The sequence below is a fragment of the Corythoichthys intestinalis genome, chromosome 17 (genome assembly GCF_030265065.1).
Source record: "Corythoichthys intestinalis isolate RoL2023-P3 chromosome 17, ASM3026506v1, whole genome shotgun sequence".
In the NCBI taxonomy this organism is placed as follows: domain Eukaryota; kingdom Metazoa; phylum Chordata; class Actinopteri; order Syngnathiformes; family Syngnathidae; genus Corythoichthys; species Corythoichthys intestinalis.
Genome location: NC_080411.1, coordinates 16,594,793 through 16,612,550, shown reverse-complemented (window position 1 = coordinate 16,612,550; position 17,758 = coordinate 16,594,793). Strand labels below are relative to the sequence as shown.

At 37.4% G+C, this 17,758-nt stretch overlaps 1 protein-coding gene across 21 annotated transcripts in view; it reads left to right on the top strand.

Moving 5' to 3' along the window:
• LOC130906048 (formin-binding protein 1) overlaps positions 1 to 16,619 on the top strand; it is a 110,270-nt gene extending 93,651 nt beyond the window's left edge. For 13 of the 21 annotated variants that reach the window (XM_057819938.1, XM_057819949.1, XM_057819937.1 and 10 more), the window contains 5 exons: positions 6,178 to 6,287; positions 6,357 to 6,489; positions 10,452 to 10,577; positions 10,656 to 10,833; positions 11,262 to 13,033. In XM_057819938.1, the coding sequence (XP_057675921.1) occupies positions 6,178 to 6,287; positions 6,357 to 6,489; positions 10,452 to 10,577; positions 10,656 to 10,833; positions 11,262 to 11,440 (726 nt within the window). In that variant the 3' untranslated portion in view covers positions 11,441 to 13,033. The other 8 variants (XM_057819939.1, XM_057819947.1, XM_057819944.1 and 5 more) reach the window with 2 other exon arrangements.
• The last annotated feature ends 1,139 nt before the right edge of the window (positions 16,620 to 17,758 follow it).

The window sequence follows — 17,758 nt, the reverse complement described above, 5'->3', positions numbered from 1 at the left end:
AAGAAATGACTAACTTGAAGATGTAGTCGCTGGCTGAGGTCCCCGCAATGCATGATTTTTGTCTGTGTTGATTGGAGAATGAAACTTATGTACCCCAAATTGTATGATTCCGTCCAGTAGAAAATTCTAAATAGTTCCACCTTTGAAGCATCGGCAAATGCTGCCACTGCCTCCGTGAAGTTGGACCCCCATCAGATGCAAATTTATAGAAAAATAATGTCATTTGATTGTGCTAAGTTAGTGCTAGTTGGTGCTGAAAAAAAAAATTGTTTGCGCTGCTATTGTTTATCAGATATTAAAAATTCTTTTATAGGTCAATTTGAGGCCAACCAGCCCCCCCGTTTTTATTAAAAATGGCGAAATATAGTGTCAATGGTTTGTGCTACATTTGCGCTAGCTAATGGGACACCCCCCTGTTATTGAAAGAGTTGGTACGCTTCGTTAGCCACGACGAAGGTGCTGCGATTGACGTACTCACTCGAAATAATATCTCAATATTTATAAAATGATAGCACCAAAAACGAAAATTTTTACAGCACAATCATAGCATAACATAATAGCGGGTCTATTTTGCCATAAATGGGGGGCTGCTGGACGTCGTCACTCCAAAATGGAACGAAAATGTTTACAATGCAAATGTAGCACAAATGATTGGCACATTAAAACGGGGGGGCTGGCTGACCGCAGATTAACCAATAAAAGAATTGTTAATATCTCAAGAATGATGGCAGCACAAACGAGAACAAACGTAGCACAAACGAATGACATAATTTTTCTATGAATTTGTGTCTGATGGGGGGGTCAACTTCCCGGAGGTGGTGCCCCTGGGTATGTTTACATGGACAAAATTTCTTCAATCCGATCAGCGTTCCCGATCAGCGTTTGTATTAAAATTCTGATCGGATGCACTGTGTTCATGGACACAAAAAAATATTGATCCGAGTACGTCCTGTGTGTTCATGCATCAGAACGTCAGTTGGAAGAAATTATTTTGACGTGTGCAGATTGATGCTGCGAAATGAAGAAGCTCAGTTTTAAAAGAATATTTATCGTCAATTAGGAAGTTTTTTTTGACACCAGCATAATGATGTAGTGTACACATTTATGAAAATCTTATTTTTGAACCTAGTGTTCGCTAAAATGTTGTCACAAACAAAAACTTCTTCTTCTCCTTCTCTTCTTGTTGTAGATGAATTAGTAGGTCAAAAGCCATTTTTTCCTAATCCAACAAACCAAAATGAAGTCAGATTTTGTTGTTTTTTTTCCTATGACATGAACAGGATGGACTCGCAATTACTTAATTGATTAAAACGTAATTTATTTATTTGATAGAGATTAATTAATAAATGTGTGATAAAAGCATTGAATGCAGAAAAATTCTAGCAGCCCTAGTTAGCTCTAGCTAGCGTTATTTCGTGTATTTTTCCCGTTTTTCCACCATCAAGCTTTTCAACATTTTAGGGCTGCAACTATCGATTATTTTAGTAGTCGATTAATTTATCAACTAGTTAGTTCGAATAATCAAGTAAACGGATTAGGAGCATTTAATGCGTTGCAGAATCAATTTTAGGAGATGTAAAACAAAGGCTTGCTAAGATTGCACTTTCAAAAGAGCATTAAATGTAAGTACAAAATAAAATTCCGGAGTGTTTTTTCAAACGATGCAGAATTGCACTTTTAAAAAAAAAAAAAATTTAAAATACCTGAGCTTAGCTAGTGGTATAAAAAAAAAAAAAAAATGAAGTGCAACAAAAGAACAATTAGCTAACTTGTCTGCTTGTTAAATGCTACAAAATGCTAACGTTTTTTTTTTTTCTTTTCTTTTTAACAATGCTCTAAATAAATCGCTCAAACACATATTCCCACAAAAAACAGCTAAATATACCTAAAAACTAAATTACGAATGCATTAAAAAAACATTAGCTCAAACGAAAACTTACCTTATCCCCTTCAGACCTGAGCATGCTGCTGACGGACATGATGCGTTCGTGTCTCTAAATCAATAAATACACTAAATTTAGTTGGTATTGCCACTTCTGGGAAATGATTGGACGAAACTTTACCCATCGAAATCAAATCATGAGGCTTAGCACGCCTTCTTCGCTGTTTTTGGGTCTTTGAAAATGGCTGACACAAAACGCAACTTCAAAAAGACAAACGTAATTGCTAATTTCTCATAAAAAATAATGTATATTTAACATTAAAAATGACCAATAAAAGCATGAAATATCCGTGACCAAAAATTGCACTTTGTTTTGGTATTTGAGTATAGTAAAAATCAGCAAAGATTTTTTTGCCCAACAGAAAAATATGGGTTTAAGGGGCTGTTGGTAATGTTTATTGTAAATAATACTTATGTTGGTACCTTATGAGTTATGTCATATTCACTGTTGCCACTAGAGCACAGTGTATCCACCCAAGTCAATAAAACAAATGCAAACACTTTCAAAACAAACCATTACAACGCTACTCTAATTAAATGAATACTCGAAGCAGCGAAATTTAATTCAAAGCTTTTTTCTAATCGAATTACTCGAGTTAATCGATTAATCGTTGCAGCACTACAACATTTTTAAGATCTTTTAATATCTCCAGCAACGTGTTCGTCTCATAACCCTGTCTCTGATTACACCATGTAACACATATGTTGTGCCTAGGTTCTATGTGGTTTTTCCTAGTTTGGTTTGTCGCTTTGACATATAGAAATTAGGGCTGTCAAAATTATCACGTTAACGGGAGGTAATGAATTTTTTTAGTTAATCAAGTTAAAGTATTTGACGCATTTAACGCACATGCCCCGCTCAAATAGATTAAAATGACAGCACAGTGTCATGTCCACTTGTTACTTGTGTTTTTTGGTGTTTGGTGCCCTCTGCTGGCGCTTGGGTGTGACTGATTTTATGGGTTTAAGCACCATGAGCATTGTGTAATTATTGACATCAACAATGGCGAGCTACTAGTTTATTTTTTTGATTGAAAATTTTACAAATTTTATTAAAACGAAAACATTAAGAGGGGTTTTAATTTAAAATTTTAAGAACTACAAGTCTTTGTATCCATAGATCGCTTTAACAGAATGTTAATAATGTTAATGCCATCTTGTTGATTTTTTGTTATAATAAACAAATACAGCACTTATGTACAGTATGTTGAATGTATATATCGTCTTATTTTTTCGTTCCAACAATATTTTACAAAAAAAATGGCATATTTTATAGATAGTTTGAATTGCGATTAATAACGATTAATGAATTTTTAAGCTGTGAATAACTCGATTAAACATTTTAATCGTTTGACAGCCCTAATAAAAACACTTATGTTTCCCAAAAAGTTTAGGTTAGTGTTGGTCATAACGTTGAAATTCAATTTCCACTTTTCTCTACTGTTGTACTTTCTAATGCTTTTATGTTTTTATGTATATTTTCCTCCTTATTTTATAGACTTAGTTTGACCTGAAACGAAGAAGAAGAAATGACATTTAACATAAATATTTTCTGCATAACTAGGACGTAAAATTGGAAATTTTGAATGCAACCTCTAATTTTAGCAATAACAAACTTTTACTTTTTGAGTTGCATTTTTTCATTTAGTTTGGACCCAAGCAACACAAATGAAATGATTAGAAGCAAGGAAATATATTTCTTTTTTTCCGTAACATGGTGTATCAATCGGCATAAAACACCCCTCTCGTTTGGAATATAATCTTGACCAGAATGGGCTGGATCGGGTTAGAATATTCCCAGTGGGGTGTGTACATCAAGCAGTTTTATTCCAACCAGGCTTTTAATCTGAATCAGTGTCCATGTAAACATAGCTTCTGACAACGATAGACGTCTAATCCATTTGAACTTGGAGCGAATGATTATCGCCGAATGTATTGGACATCTGTCACCGTCAGCGGCACTGAAACATGATCGATCATTGGTAGTACTCTCTGTTCAAACGCATTGGATGTTTGGCACTGTCTAGTGACTTAGCTAACAATCACTTGATGGCTTTTGTTTGATTTTAAATGAGATTTGTTCGGAAACACTAACATGTTGCAAGTGTCGCATGTAGCATGACTTGCATGTCTTAAAAGGGTGTTTTAGTGACGGGATGTATTGCATGCACAGAACTAGGGTGGGCGAACTCCATTTTTGTCATTGAAATGCAGAAATGATTAGAGAAAACACATATTTCAGCTAAATACTGGCTTTAATCACGTGTCAATTGAGACTTTTAGCGATATAGCCAATTATTGTACTCATTTTTTGAGGGAGGGGGGCGGGGCGGGGTGGGGTTGAGTGCCAATTCATCTGCATATTCATAGAAGTGAACGTTACCTGTTGTTTTTCAATAGATATTGACCTAACTGGTGGGGGAGACCGTTGCACCAAACCTTGAATAAAAGTTTGGTGCAACTTGCAAAAACCTGAATCAGTTTCTGCAAAATAACAAAAAATGAAGTCAGCCCACTCTTGTTCGCATTGGCTCTTGTTGGTTGCTATGGTGACCAAGCATGTGTATACCAGTAGTTTTGTAGTTTCAGCAGTCACACTGAAAACTCATTGAGATGTAAACGCAGTTGAAGCTGTTGAAGTTTTGAAATTGTGTTTTTATTTAGTCTTTTAAAAAAGAGGTCCCAACCTTAATGTACAATTAAAAAAAAAAAAAAAAAAAGCACAAAATATAAACTTTCTGCAACCTACAAAAAGGGTGATACTTTTTTTATAGTCTATGAAATGTGTCACAATATTAACAGATCTAACTGTTCAAACGAAGCCATGTTTTGGTCAAAGAGTAAACAGTACATAGCGTCAGGGTGATTGATTTGGGGGTTTTGGAGTCCCTTTCGTTCCCGATTAAAAAATGAGAGGTGAAAAAAACTGATGTCACGTCACTCCATCCTAGACAGCCTGTTCCCTGCAGAGCTGCTGGATTACAAATGTTGCTGTTCATACTACAATTATTATGGGTGCACGATATCCCTTTTTTTAAACCGATACCAATATCGATAACTTCCTGCTCCTCAAGGCCGATACCGATACGATAACCGATAATATATATATAATTTTTCAATGTATATTCACCTGAGTTTTCAAACAACTGTAGGTCAAAAATACTAGTGGTTGATTCAGCATAGCATTTGCTATTGACCGAACCAGAATTTTCATGATGACATGAACATTATTATAATGAACAAAACAAAAACAAGAACAGTTTTGACTTCAAATGAAGTGCCCATATTAATTTTTTAAAATAAATATAATTTGAGTCAATCACAATCAATCAGTCAATATCATTGACGATGTGTTCCCTTGAACAATGAAAACTGATCTAAAACAAACATAAATCCAACAGGTATTGTGCTTTGTCAGCAGATAAAACATTTGGTGCAACAGAAGAGGAGACTTTTGTCGTCTTGATCCATGAAACAACTTTCTTAACGTGGCAATTATAGAACAGCAAGCCTATCAATAAAAGGCCTCTCAAGAACTTGTAAACATAACACTGTAAAATGCAAACATTTGCTGATTGCCATTGTAAGATTTATAACTCAGTCAAGGAAAAATATGGACTCTAGAACAGTAACAAAACTTTGCATACTGGCAAAACAGGAGTGGAAACAAATGCATACATCCCAATCCGACACAGTGCCAAAAATATTATTAATAGGCCCGATAACATATTGTTATCGGATTTATTGGGATGACGTCATAATTCCTATTATCAGATCGATAATTATCGGACCGATAAATATCGTGTACCTCTAACAATTATTGACATGCTATGGTAATTTTAATAACTTTATCCCGAAAACATAACCAATACTATTGATAGCATGAGTCGTAGTGATTCTCATGTTGTTTTTATTGGCGTGCTAGCAAGCTTCATTGACTCGTGCTAGCTTAGCCACTCCAGAACAACATCATTTGTTGAAACCAACTCCACCGACTAATTAAACCCCCACTAACTCGAAATATAAGCCTAACGTCAAAAATTCTGAACTTCCCCTTTAAAATAAGTTCCTGAAAAATTAGATGTCAAGTTGACCAACTGCAGACAGTTTATAATTCGAAAAGCTTTCAGGTCCTTGTTGACTTCAACGCAAAGGGAGGATACCTCACCGAACAGGAGCCATCCGGCAACATTTACTTTTGTTGTATTTATACTTTCTTGCTGCTCTTCTTGTAGGGTTCTGGACCTGAGGACTTCAGCCACCTGCCACCGGAGCAGCGTAGGAAGAAGCTGCAGGGCAAGATTGACGATCTCAACAAAGACATTCAAAAGGAGATGGACCAGAGGTGCTTTGCCAAAGATTGCGATCTAAACACGGATGAATGCTGACACAGCTCTTCCCCTTCCTTCATCAGGGACGCGCTCACCAAGATGAAAGACGTTTATGTGAAGAACCCGCAGATGGGTGACCCCGCCAGCGTGGACCCCCGGCTGGCTGAGCTGGCGCAAAACATCGATAAACTGCGCTTTGAAATGCAGAAATTCGAGGTGAGTCGACACACTCCTGTTGTTTGGTTTACTGAAAGGCAGCCAGACATTCAAGCATCTGCAGTTGGGTTTCTTCCAAAATAGGCTTCTTATTAGCCATATTAGGAGAACATGAGCTGCTTCACTGTTGCCAGTGCTTTATTTATTCAAAGAAGATTGAATATGTGTATTAAATAGGGTGTCCAAACTGCTGCCCAGTTTTTAAAAGCCCGCAGCAAATTATGAAAATATAATTGAATATGGCCCGCACAAGAAGCTTCAACTCAGCCTACATTCTCTTGCACTTTTCAGCTTTAACACTAGATGGAGCGAGCATTCTTTCTTTTCTTTTCTTTCGTCAACGATGACGATAACAGAAATATTTAGTTTACGATAACGACCTAAAAACGTGTCTTGGGAGACTAAAGGCATTTTCACACTAGCGTCAGCCTAGTTTGAAGAGCAGTCCACAGCAAGCACAAAATGGGAGGAGCCATATAGCCTGAAGTAGACGCTGTCAGGAAGTAAAAAGCGGCCAGCATATTTACGATAGTCCCAAGCATCAGTGCATTTATTTTTGCTCAAGAAAATAACGACTTTTCCTATTTCAAAGAGTAGGGGTCATTATAATCGCTGTGTAAAGAGTATTACTAGTTTTGGTGAGAAGGTGAATAGTTTTTTTTGTTCTTCCTGAACTACATTTCCACACAAATGCACATCGAGGTACCATTTAGCTTAGCAAGGAAGGTATGTGAGTCATTTTTCAAGTGTATCAGAGCTCACGAACTTTACAAAAGCGCATTTATCAAGGTTTCGTCGGCCGTGATTTGCGTATATCTGTCGGCCGTAACAGCCTGATAGTATAGATATAAGTAGGCCTGCCCCTCTGCTATTCAGTTGTTGACATAAGCGCAGTGGCGCTCTGGGACCCGCCTCTCGACATAAATTCATTCAAACTTGCCGTTCCGCCCAAGACGGCCGTCCACTGCTCACTTTCGCCAAGAAGTCCGCTCCCACATGCACAATGATTGGGTTGCCTCTGAACCCTTCACAATAGGCTGCCGCTAGTTTGAAATGGCCTTGAAACATAACGAGACAAATGACATATGTCATCATTGAGTGACATTTTCTTATTGTCCATGTAGTACTGCATCGTAGCAGTTTTGGGTGGGATCACTCTCACCGGTGTCCTAAATGTAACTCATAGCATTAGCATGACATTCGCATTAGCATTAATTTTAGCATGGTGAGCATTCTTTTTTTTACATTCAGTTAATGGGGTCCAGGTGGGTTCAATTAATTGAAAATTATGTACTGTGTTCCTGCTGAGCATGTATGATCACCATGTTGGCGTTGTCCTTGTAGACACTACAGTATGTGCTTGTCTGTTATGTTCATTCCAAACTGTTGGAAAGCTGTATTTATTTACTTTTGGACTAAAATATTTGAATTTTTTCTTCTGACGAAAACATTTGAGTGTGCAATGAGTTCCGTTCGTATGCTGGTGACGTAACCGAAATTTCCGCGTGAGTTTGTATTAAGCCTTTATATACCCCTAAATCTCAAAGTAACTATTCAAAAAGCCCAAAAAGTATTGTATCTTATTTAATGATGGAGGATACACCGGCTTTTGGTGGCAGCGTTGGGTCTGGCTGGACTTTCGCCTTGTATGACTGAGGAGCAGACTTGTCTGAAATGGATAAAGAACAGTTGCACTCTAGCTTGGCCCACATAAGGCTGTAAGTTTTTTCTGCTAATATATGTTTGTGCATGCATTTGTAACTAAGTTTAGAGCTACAGTTCGTGGAGCTATGTGTGAGCGATTTGCTATGAGAATTGTAAATATGTTAGCATTCATAGCATTAAAGCTAGTGGACTTTTTGTAAGGCAAATTAGGCTAATTTAGTCTACTAAATTTACATACTGATCAGACTAGATGGACATTTGAACACCAATTGTTTTCTGTCAAGTGTTTTATTGTTAAAATGTGTCATTTTGAACATAAGGGTACATACCTGTATGTGTGTTACAGCTTTACAAATTATCAAAAGTGAAATAAAAAGCTTCAAAAAGTACATTCTCCTTGTTTTCTGCCAAGATGAACAGTGCCACATTTAGTGAGAACATGTCATATTAATAGTGCTGCAACGATTAGTTGATTAACTGAAGTAATTTGATTAGAAAACTAGTTCGACCCAAAAGCACAGCAGTGAGGAGTCAGAGGTGACGAGGAGCCCGAGGGCATGTTTATTGAAAAGAAAATAATAAAGGAATGACCAGAGGTGGTGGCACTGCAAATCCTTCGACAGAGTTGGAAGGCTTGGAGTTGCTGTGAAGAAAAGGGATATGAATAAGTCAAAGTTTGGTTGCTTGATTGGCCTGTACTTTACCATGTGAGGTTAGGTGAAGCTCTGGCATTGAATGACGTGCAGACCGGTCTTTTGTAGTGGCAGGCTGTTGATTGTGAAGTGGAGGCAGGTGTGGTGATTGATGACAGGTGTGCACAGCAGAATCAGTGAGGAGTGGGAGGAGGAGGTGAAGGTGAGGGTGAGTGAGCCGTAACAATAAGATTGTTTTTGTTTTTTATCTAATGTTTTTATTGCATTCGTAATTTAGGTTATAGGTATATTTAGCCGTTTTTGCGGGAATATGTGTTTGAACGATTTGTCAAGAGAATTGTTCATATACACTCACCGGCCACTTAATTAGGTACACCATGCTAGTAACGGGTTGGACCCCCATTTGCCTTCAGAAGTGCCTCAATTCTTCGTGGCATGGATTCAACAAGGTGCTGGCAGCATTCCTCAGAGAGTTTGGTCCATATTGACACAGTTGGTTGGTTCCAAAAAGCTCAATCTTGGTTTCATCTGACCAAAGCACACCAGGGACCGTGTGGTTTGGTCACATGAGACCAAGATTGAGCTTTTTGGCAACAAACACTCTTAAGTGGGTCTGGCGTGCCACGAAAGATGCGCATGCTGAAAAGCACCTCATACCCACTGTGAAGTATGGGGGTGTGTCAGTGATGCTGTGGGGCTGTTTCGCTTCTAAAGGCCCTGGGAACCTTGTTTGGGTGCATGGCATCATGAATGCTTTGAAATTCCAGGACATTTTAAATCAAAATCTGTTGCCCTCTCTTGGGTCGTCACTGGGTCTTTCAGCAAGACAATGACCCTAAACATATGGCCAAATCTACACAGAAATGGTTCACCAGACACAAAATCAAACTCCTCCCATGGCCATCTCAGTCCCCAAGGCAAAAGGGGGTTGTACAAAGCACCAGGGGTGCTAATAATTGTGACACACATTATTTGATGTCAAATAATTATTTCTTTATGTGGGATTTTTTCCCCACTGAATAAATGCACTTGTATTGAAGGTTGGATTTTTCTCTTTTTTTCCATTAAGGTCCCATATTATTTGAATTAAAAAAAATTATTAGAAGCTAAAAAACACATCTTAACCAGGGGTGCCAATAATTATGAAGGGCACTGTAAGTTAGCCAATTGTTCTTTTGTTGTACTTAGATCCTCATTTATTTATTTTTTATACCGTTTGAGGCCTTATCGGATTACTCGATTATTCGAACTAAGCAGTTCATTGATTAATCGACTACTAAAATAATCGATAGCTACAGCCCTGCATATTAATAAAATAAAGTAAAAAATAAGATACTGTGAAGTACAATAAGGTACTGTTTACGCGACTAGACTTCGGCATCCTAAAGTTAAAATCACGGAAGTCGAGCACGTCGTAAACTGGGTACTACCTGTAAAAGTTAGTACATTTTAAAAATAATGTGTTTCCTCATTGTTTACAAACAACAAAATGACTATTAATTACTGTGATATCATTAGTCTTAGTGTTAGTATTAACCAAAATTCCATACACACTCATTCACAGTGATGAGTCCAAACAAATTGGACATCTGTCAGAGTCAATGGCATCCAGAGAGCTCATTTGTATTTTGTCAACCAATTCAGGGCTGGCTGGCCGAAGTGGAGGAAAGGATGCCCTCCAAAAGCGACACGCAACGGAGAAGTGTGGTCCTCTACGATAGCAACAGCAGCACGGCGGTCAACAACAACTGTGCTCAGGACAGAGAGAGGTAAGGTGTCCTCATCATGAGTCGCTGAAAGTTACGATAAAAGACGTTCATAGCCTTTTACTGTGTTTGTGCGTGTTGGCCCTCGAGCAGCCCGGACGGCAGCTACACGGAGGAGCAGAATTCCGAGATTCATGTCAAGGCCAACAACGCCAACGCCAAGCCGCTCGCAGCCAGCACGCCCGAGTTTGACGACGAGTTCGACGACGAGGAGACGCTGCCTACCATCGGGAACTGCAAAGCGCTCTACCCTTTTGATGGTAAGTAACCCTCAGGTGTGTGTGTGTGTCACTTACTGGCTACCATTGATGGAGATAGAGCAGGGTTTTCCAAACTACTGCCTAATTTTTATTGGTCCGCAACCAATGATGAAAATATGATTGAATATTAATTGCACAAGAAACTGGAGTTCAGCCTGCATTATATTGCACATCTCAGCTTCAACTCTAGATGGAGCTAGAATGTAATAAATTCATAATTCGTGGATGAGCGGTAAAAGCTGTTAGAAGACGAGGAAGGTTGTTGATCAGTTTCCTTAGTTTGACTTCTGTAATCGCCAATATGGAAGTAAATAGTTCATTTTTAGCCTCACTCTGGTTAATCCATCACCGTCAATGGCAGATAGTCAGTTAATACACGCAGCTAAAACATTGATCCTTCCTTTGTTGCGGTTTTCCTGGCACGTCAGGCCACAACGAGGGCACCATCTCGGTGGCCGAGGGCGAGCTGCTTTACGTCATCGAGGAAGACAAAGGCGACGGCTGGACCCGCGTGCGCCGCAACCAGGACGAGGAGGGCTACGTGCCCACGTCCTACGTGGAGGTCTTTTTGGGGACCAACGCCAAAGGTGCTATGACCTACATTTGAGCCGTACGGTGCCTTCGCCCGACGAATGTAAACGTGTTGCCGCATGCCAAATGTCATCTGCTGTAGAAGTCTTAAACTCAATCGATATTATATGTCAGAAAATTTATTTTTCTAGCGCGTAGAAGTTTGTATTATCGCATGTTGTAGGCTCTTTTTTTTTTTTTTTTGAGCGCTGGAAGATATTATCCTGTTTAATGTGAGTTCAAAATTAAGAGTTCGCGAATGTGAAAAAAGTCTGATCTGTAAAAATAGGTCCCAAAAAGTGTTGCCTTTACTGACAAGTTGGAATGTTGAGTGGATTGGATGTCACTGGCGTTGAAACACGATCATTCTCTGCCGACCAAATATTGAATTTAGAGAAAAAATCTTCAATTTAATTTTCACCCCCCCAAAAAAATATCAAAAATCAATCAAGTCATAATATGACAAAAATTAATTAAAAAAAAAAAAAAAAACCCAATGAGCAAAATAATTTGCAAATAATTGGATGATAAAATAAACATAATTCACAGATTTTTTTTTTTTAAATAAATTAAATTCAATTCATAATTCTAAATTTTTTATAATATTAAAATCGATCAAGTCATGTTATTACAGAAATAACAAAACAACCCAATTAGCAAAATAATTTGGACATAATTGGACAGTAAAATAAACATATTTGACTTTTTTTGCTACTAATTCAATTACCGTATATTATTCATTCTAGACTTGTTATAATATTATTAAAATCAATCAAGTCATATTGTTACAGAAATAAAAAAACAATTAGCAAAATAATTGGGAAATAATTGGCTGGTAAAATGTGCATATTTCACATATATTTCAAAACGTATTTCATTAAAATTGATCATTCAAGAATAATTTATAATATTATTACAGAAATAAAAACAACCTAATGAGCAAAACGATTTGGAAATAATTGTACAATAAAATATACATATTTCACCCAAAAATTATGTAATTAAAATTCATAATTCTAGAATTATTATATCATTCAAATCAATCAAGTCATATTATTACAGGAATTAAAAAAAAACAACCCGATTTGCAAGATAATTTGGAAATAATTGTACAGTAAAATAAACATATTCCACAGAAAAAAAATATTTGATTAAAATTCATCATTCTAGAATTATAATGATCATAAAATCGCGTTAAAATCAATCGATTCATATTATTACAAAAATAACAACACAATTAGCAAAATACTTTGGAAATAATTGTTCAGTAAAATAAACATTTCACTGGTAAAAAAAATAGAGAACTTTACCATTTTAGAAAAAAACACTTTTTCCATATTACAAGAACAAGTTGAAACTAAGGCATCATAATGAGTAAAAAAATACTTTAAAGATTTGATCTTCTTTCGCCCCTAAATGATGTTCAATCCCTCACAGTAAATGGTCATTTGATCCAGCAGCACCACTGACTGAGATAGACGTCCAATCCCTTTCAACTCACAGTTCAGATTTGACGTCTATCACCTTCAATGTTAAAAAGATCATATGGCGCTTTCCTTTTCACCGCCATCTAACGTGTCTTTGTTTTTCTGTTTTTGTCACGTGTTGTTTGTTTATTTCTTGTCCTGCATTGCAGATTCCTAAAGAAGACGCTGGCTTGAGGAAGCGGCAGGGCAAGCAGCCCGGGGGAGCCCCCCCTTCCAAACAAAAAAATGAAAAATCCAGAGATGGACACTTTTTCCTCCATGCTCAAATTGTTTGGCGCTAACACTTTGTCTTGCTTTTTTGAGCTGGGCTGCCCGACTAACCCCAGAATAGTCAGAGAGAGGACGCGGAAGCAAGTCAGCGACCCGCCCGACGACCACCGGACAGAGGCTCGCTTCATATTTCATCCCCATCCATTCATCTTGGATCCACAAATAAGTCCTTGATTCTTTTATTTTACAAGATTTAAGTCGTAATATTTTGATTTTGTTTGGGAAGTACAACAACTTTCTTCTCGTAATATTATCAGAAACATACAAACGAAGAGATATTAGCAATATGACGACTTTTTTTTTGAGGTGATAACACATTATTTCTAGAAGATTTTCATACTATTACAATCATCATTTTGACTTCTGAAATAGTTGACGTTGAAGTTGAAACATTGCGACTTTACTTTTGGTTTTATTACGAGAACAAACACAAAAATGTTTTTTTTTTTTCTCTCATTGACGAGAACAGACTTCCAGTCCGATTTTGACTCGTGGAAACGGAATGGACGTCCTTCAACGGAACTGGGACGTGATCATTCACTGTCATATTACAACTTCATTCTCATGATGTTATTATTTTTAAAAATCCAATTCTAGGGTGTACGGAAATTACGCAGAATCTAAGCACATCTCGAGTCTCCAAATATTTAGAAAAAAAATTCATCTTAAAAAGTATTGAGTTACAAAATCAGGTATTGTCGCATAATTACAATATATTAGTCCAATAGCACAATATAAGATTGGCAAATTGAACATTTCTTTTAATAAAATTTCAGAAATTATCGGATGTTTACACGAGTCTTAATTTTAGTATCCTGAGTAACATCTTTTGGCTGCAGATGCAAATTTATACAAAAAAATGATGCCATTCGCTTGTACTAGGTTTGTGCTGAAAATATTTTCGTTTGTGGTGTTATCGTTTTTGAGATATTAACAATTATTTTATAGGTCAATCTGAGGTCAACCAACCCCTCCATATTGATTAAAAATGGCTAAAAAAAATAGTGTCAATTGTTTGTGCTACGTTTGTACTGTAAAAAATTTCGTTTGTGTATCGTTTTTGAGATATTAAGATATTAATTTTGAGTGATGACATCACGCAGCCCTCCATTTTATTGCAAAATGGACCTGAAATTGTGCCATTCGTTTATGCTGTAAACATTTTCGTTTGTGCTGCTATCGTTTTATAGATATTGAGATATTAATTTCAAGTGATGACGTCAATCGCAGCCCCTCCGTCGCTGCTGACGCAGCTTACCAACTCCCTCAATAACAGAGGGGTGTCCCAACAACTAGCGCAAATGTAGCACAAATGGGGGCCTTGAGATATTAATTGACATGACTTGCAGACCCCTATTTACTGCAAAATGGACCCGAAGGGGTGCCATTTGTTTCTGCTATGTTTGTGCTTGTTGTTGGGACACCCCTCTGTTATTGAGCGAGATGGTACACTTCATCAGCCGCGACGGAGTGGCTGCGATTGAGGGTCATTACTCAAAATTAATATCTTAATACAGTATCTATAAAATAATAGCACATTTTGTACAGCACAAACGTAGCATAAACGAATGGCAACATTTCCGGTCCATTTTGCAACAAATGGGGGGCTGCGTGACGTCATCACTGGCTGGTTGACCTCAGATTGACCTATAAAAGAATTATTAATATCTCAAAAACAATAGCAGCACAATTCTAGCACAAACGAATGACATAATTTTTCTATAAATTTGCGTCTGACGGGGCTAACTCACCGAAAGTTCCAAAAAAGTTGCGATATTACAAAAACATTACAAGAATGAAGTCGTAATATTCTCGAAACGGTTACATCAAGTGTTAAAATGAATACATGTTGCAAAATTTGACTTCTTGAAGTACTACAAACATGGAAAAATGTTGCGGAAACAGTGGCGACATTACGACAAAAAATCAGAATCGGAAAAATGGTACTAAATTGTGATGCTTCGCTTCATGTGATGAGGATTTTTTTTGTGTGTGTGAAAATTAGCTTGATGTGGCTCATGTCATCATGTCGCTCGCGGCGGTTGGTTGGCGTCTGGTCCTCTCTCTGACCCCCGAACGCCCCCCTCCCCTGACCCCACCCCCGCGGGACAGCGCCCTCTGATGTTGGCGCATGCTTGCCCTGCCTGCCTCCTCTGTCGGCGTCCACAATAGGGGGCCTGATAACCTGAATGAGTCTTTTGGGGGCTCTTAATATTTCATAGGGGGGTCTTCTCATCTTATTTTTGCTGTTTCATTACTGCCTGACCACCCCCAGAAAGTTCATTCAAGTTATTTTTGTTTATCGTTGCCTCCTCGCCCCCAAAAACGTTATTCAGGTTATACTTTTGTTTTTGTTTTTTTTGGTCCGTCTTCACAATAGCATGCCCCCTTCCACCCCAAAAAAAGCTTGTGATGCTTCTGACAACATACTGTGAGTCCGCTTGATCCGTTTTAACTGACACTTGCTGTTCCTACACTGTCAGACTAAAAAGCGACGACGGCACATATTCTTTTATTTCTACCCCCTTGTTAATGATAATTGTTATTATTTGAAGCAGAAAATGTGTTATTCTGCCACTGAATCCCACTTTACTGCAATGCTCGGTTGGGTTTGTTTGCATTCGGGACGGAAAATTTTATAGCGGCGTACCAAACAAACTGAATCAGCAGACGAGGAACTGAAAAGAACAAAAAAAATGGGTTCTATTGGGGATGGGAAAAGGTTGCGCGAGAAATTATGTTGGGATATTACGAGTATTATGAGTCGATTTCAATGCAGATTGTTTTTCATTTCGGGAGGTGTCAAAGTATTATAAGAATAAGGAACATTGCTGGGATGCATATGTATTTTTTTTTTAAAGGAATAAAAAAAAGTTATGTACGTATCTTGCAAGGAAAATGCAAATTATGCATATTTCGGGATAAAGTAAAAATACAGATTTTTTCATTTGTATTACAGAAGAAAATTGTACCATCAAAAGAATTCTTGAATTCATTTAAAAAGAAATAGTCATATTTTCGGGGAAGTAAGGAAAATTTTGATTTTATACTGCATTACAACTTAATTCCTAATTTTAAAATCTCGTAATATCTCAGGTTTTTTTTTTTTTGCTCTTGTCAGTTTCCTCAAACCACTTTTTGTTCCTGGCGTGGTTTTCCCAGTGTTGATATAGTTGCGTGTACATTGGAGAGAGAGCCAGAGAGTATAAATATATAAATATGATTATATGGATAAAGATGCAAAAGGAAAAAAAAGTGCTCTATTTTAAGTATTGAGAGCGTGTTGCTTTGCAAATGGACGTTCAGGAAAGACTGTGTTACACAGTTTTATGTGTGTGTGCGTGCGTGAGTGTGTGCTTCTTGTTGCCTGTTGGCCAATTTGCTTGTTTTTTTGTTTTTTGGGAGCACTGAATACTTTGTATTGTGTTAACTGTGCCAATTAAAATTGCCTGAAAGTTACATCCGCGTCTCGTTGTTTTGTCCACCTGGCGACCGATGCACTTTTACTTTTAGGAAAAATGATGGTTAAATCATACCTTTCAACCCAAGGCTGTTGGCAATCTTACAAATAGTGAGATATGCCCTTACAAATTGGTGACTAATCTTACAACGTTGTATATAGCGTGGAATATGAAACAAAAATAAAAGTCAATTTTTAAAATGATATGAATTTATTGGTAATATTGTAACATATAACCTGGTGCAATCATAGAACAATATCTTCAGCTACATCATGATTACTAAAATTTAACAGTGACTTTTGTTATAATTGTGTCTAGCAATTTCTATCATGTCATGACGGCTGCACTTTATGGCACTTCAGCTCGCAATTCAGTTTGACTTGAAGGTAGTTCGTTAGTGTGTCCAATTATAAATTATAAAGGTCAGCTGATAAAATTAGCTTGCCGATGGTATCTTTGAGTCAGGGAACATTTCTTTTGCTAATTCTGAGAAGTGATCAGCAATAGTTGCGGGCAAATTGTGTTCGGCAACAAAGTGGCAGAATAAAATCTCCGCTTTCGTCACTTTTCATTCTGCAGACTTCATCTTTATGACCAGTGTTGTTAATCTTACAGGGTCTCCATAAAGTCTCTTTACCATTTCAAAAATTTGAGCGTGAATGACAACTGAATGACCTTCAACCAATCATCATTTTTCAGCAAGATGGTGCACCACCGCATTGGGGTTCCTCAATCAAACATTTCCAGACCGATGGATTGGAAGGGATGGGCCAATTCCTTGGCCGCTACGTTTACCAGATATCACTCCCCTGAACTTCTTTCTATGGGGCTATGTTAAAGATATCGTGTATCCCACAAAGATAAGGGACATTACTGACCTTAAGCGAAGGATTACTGATGCCATTGCCAGAATTGATGAGGCTATGCTACAGTGAACATGGCAAGAAATCGAGTACCGTCTTGATGTGCTTCGTGTAACTAATGGTGCCCATGTAGAAGTGTATTAAAAGAGGTAAAAAAAAAAAAAAAACTTCAGTAAACGCTGAATACAATAGAACAAATCTGAATAAAATATCTAATCAATTGCATTTTTAATAAATTTTTGAAATGGTAAAGAGACTTTATGGACACACTGTA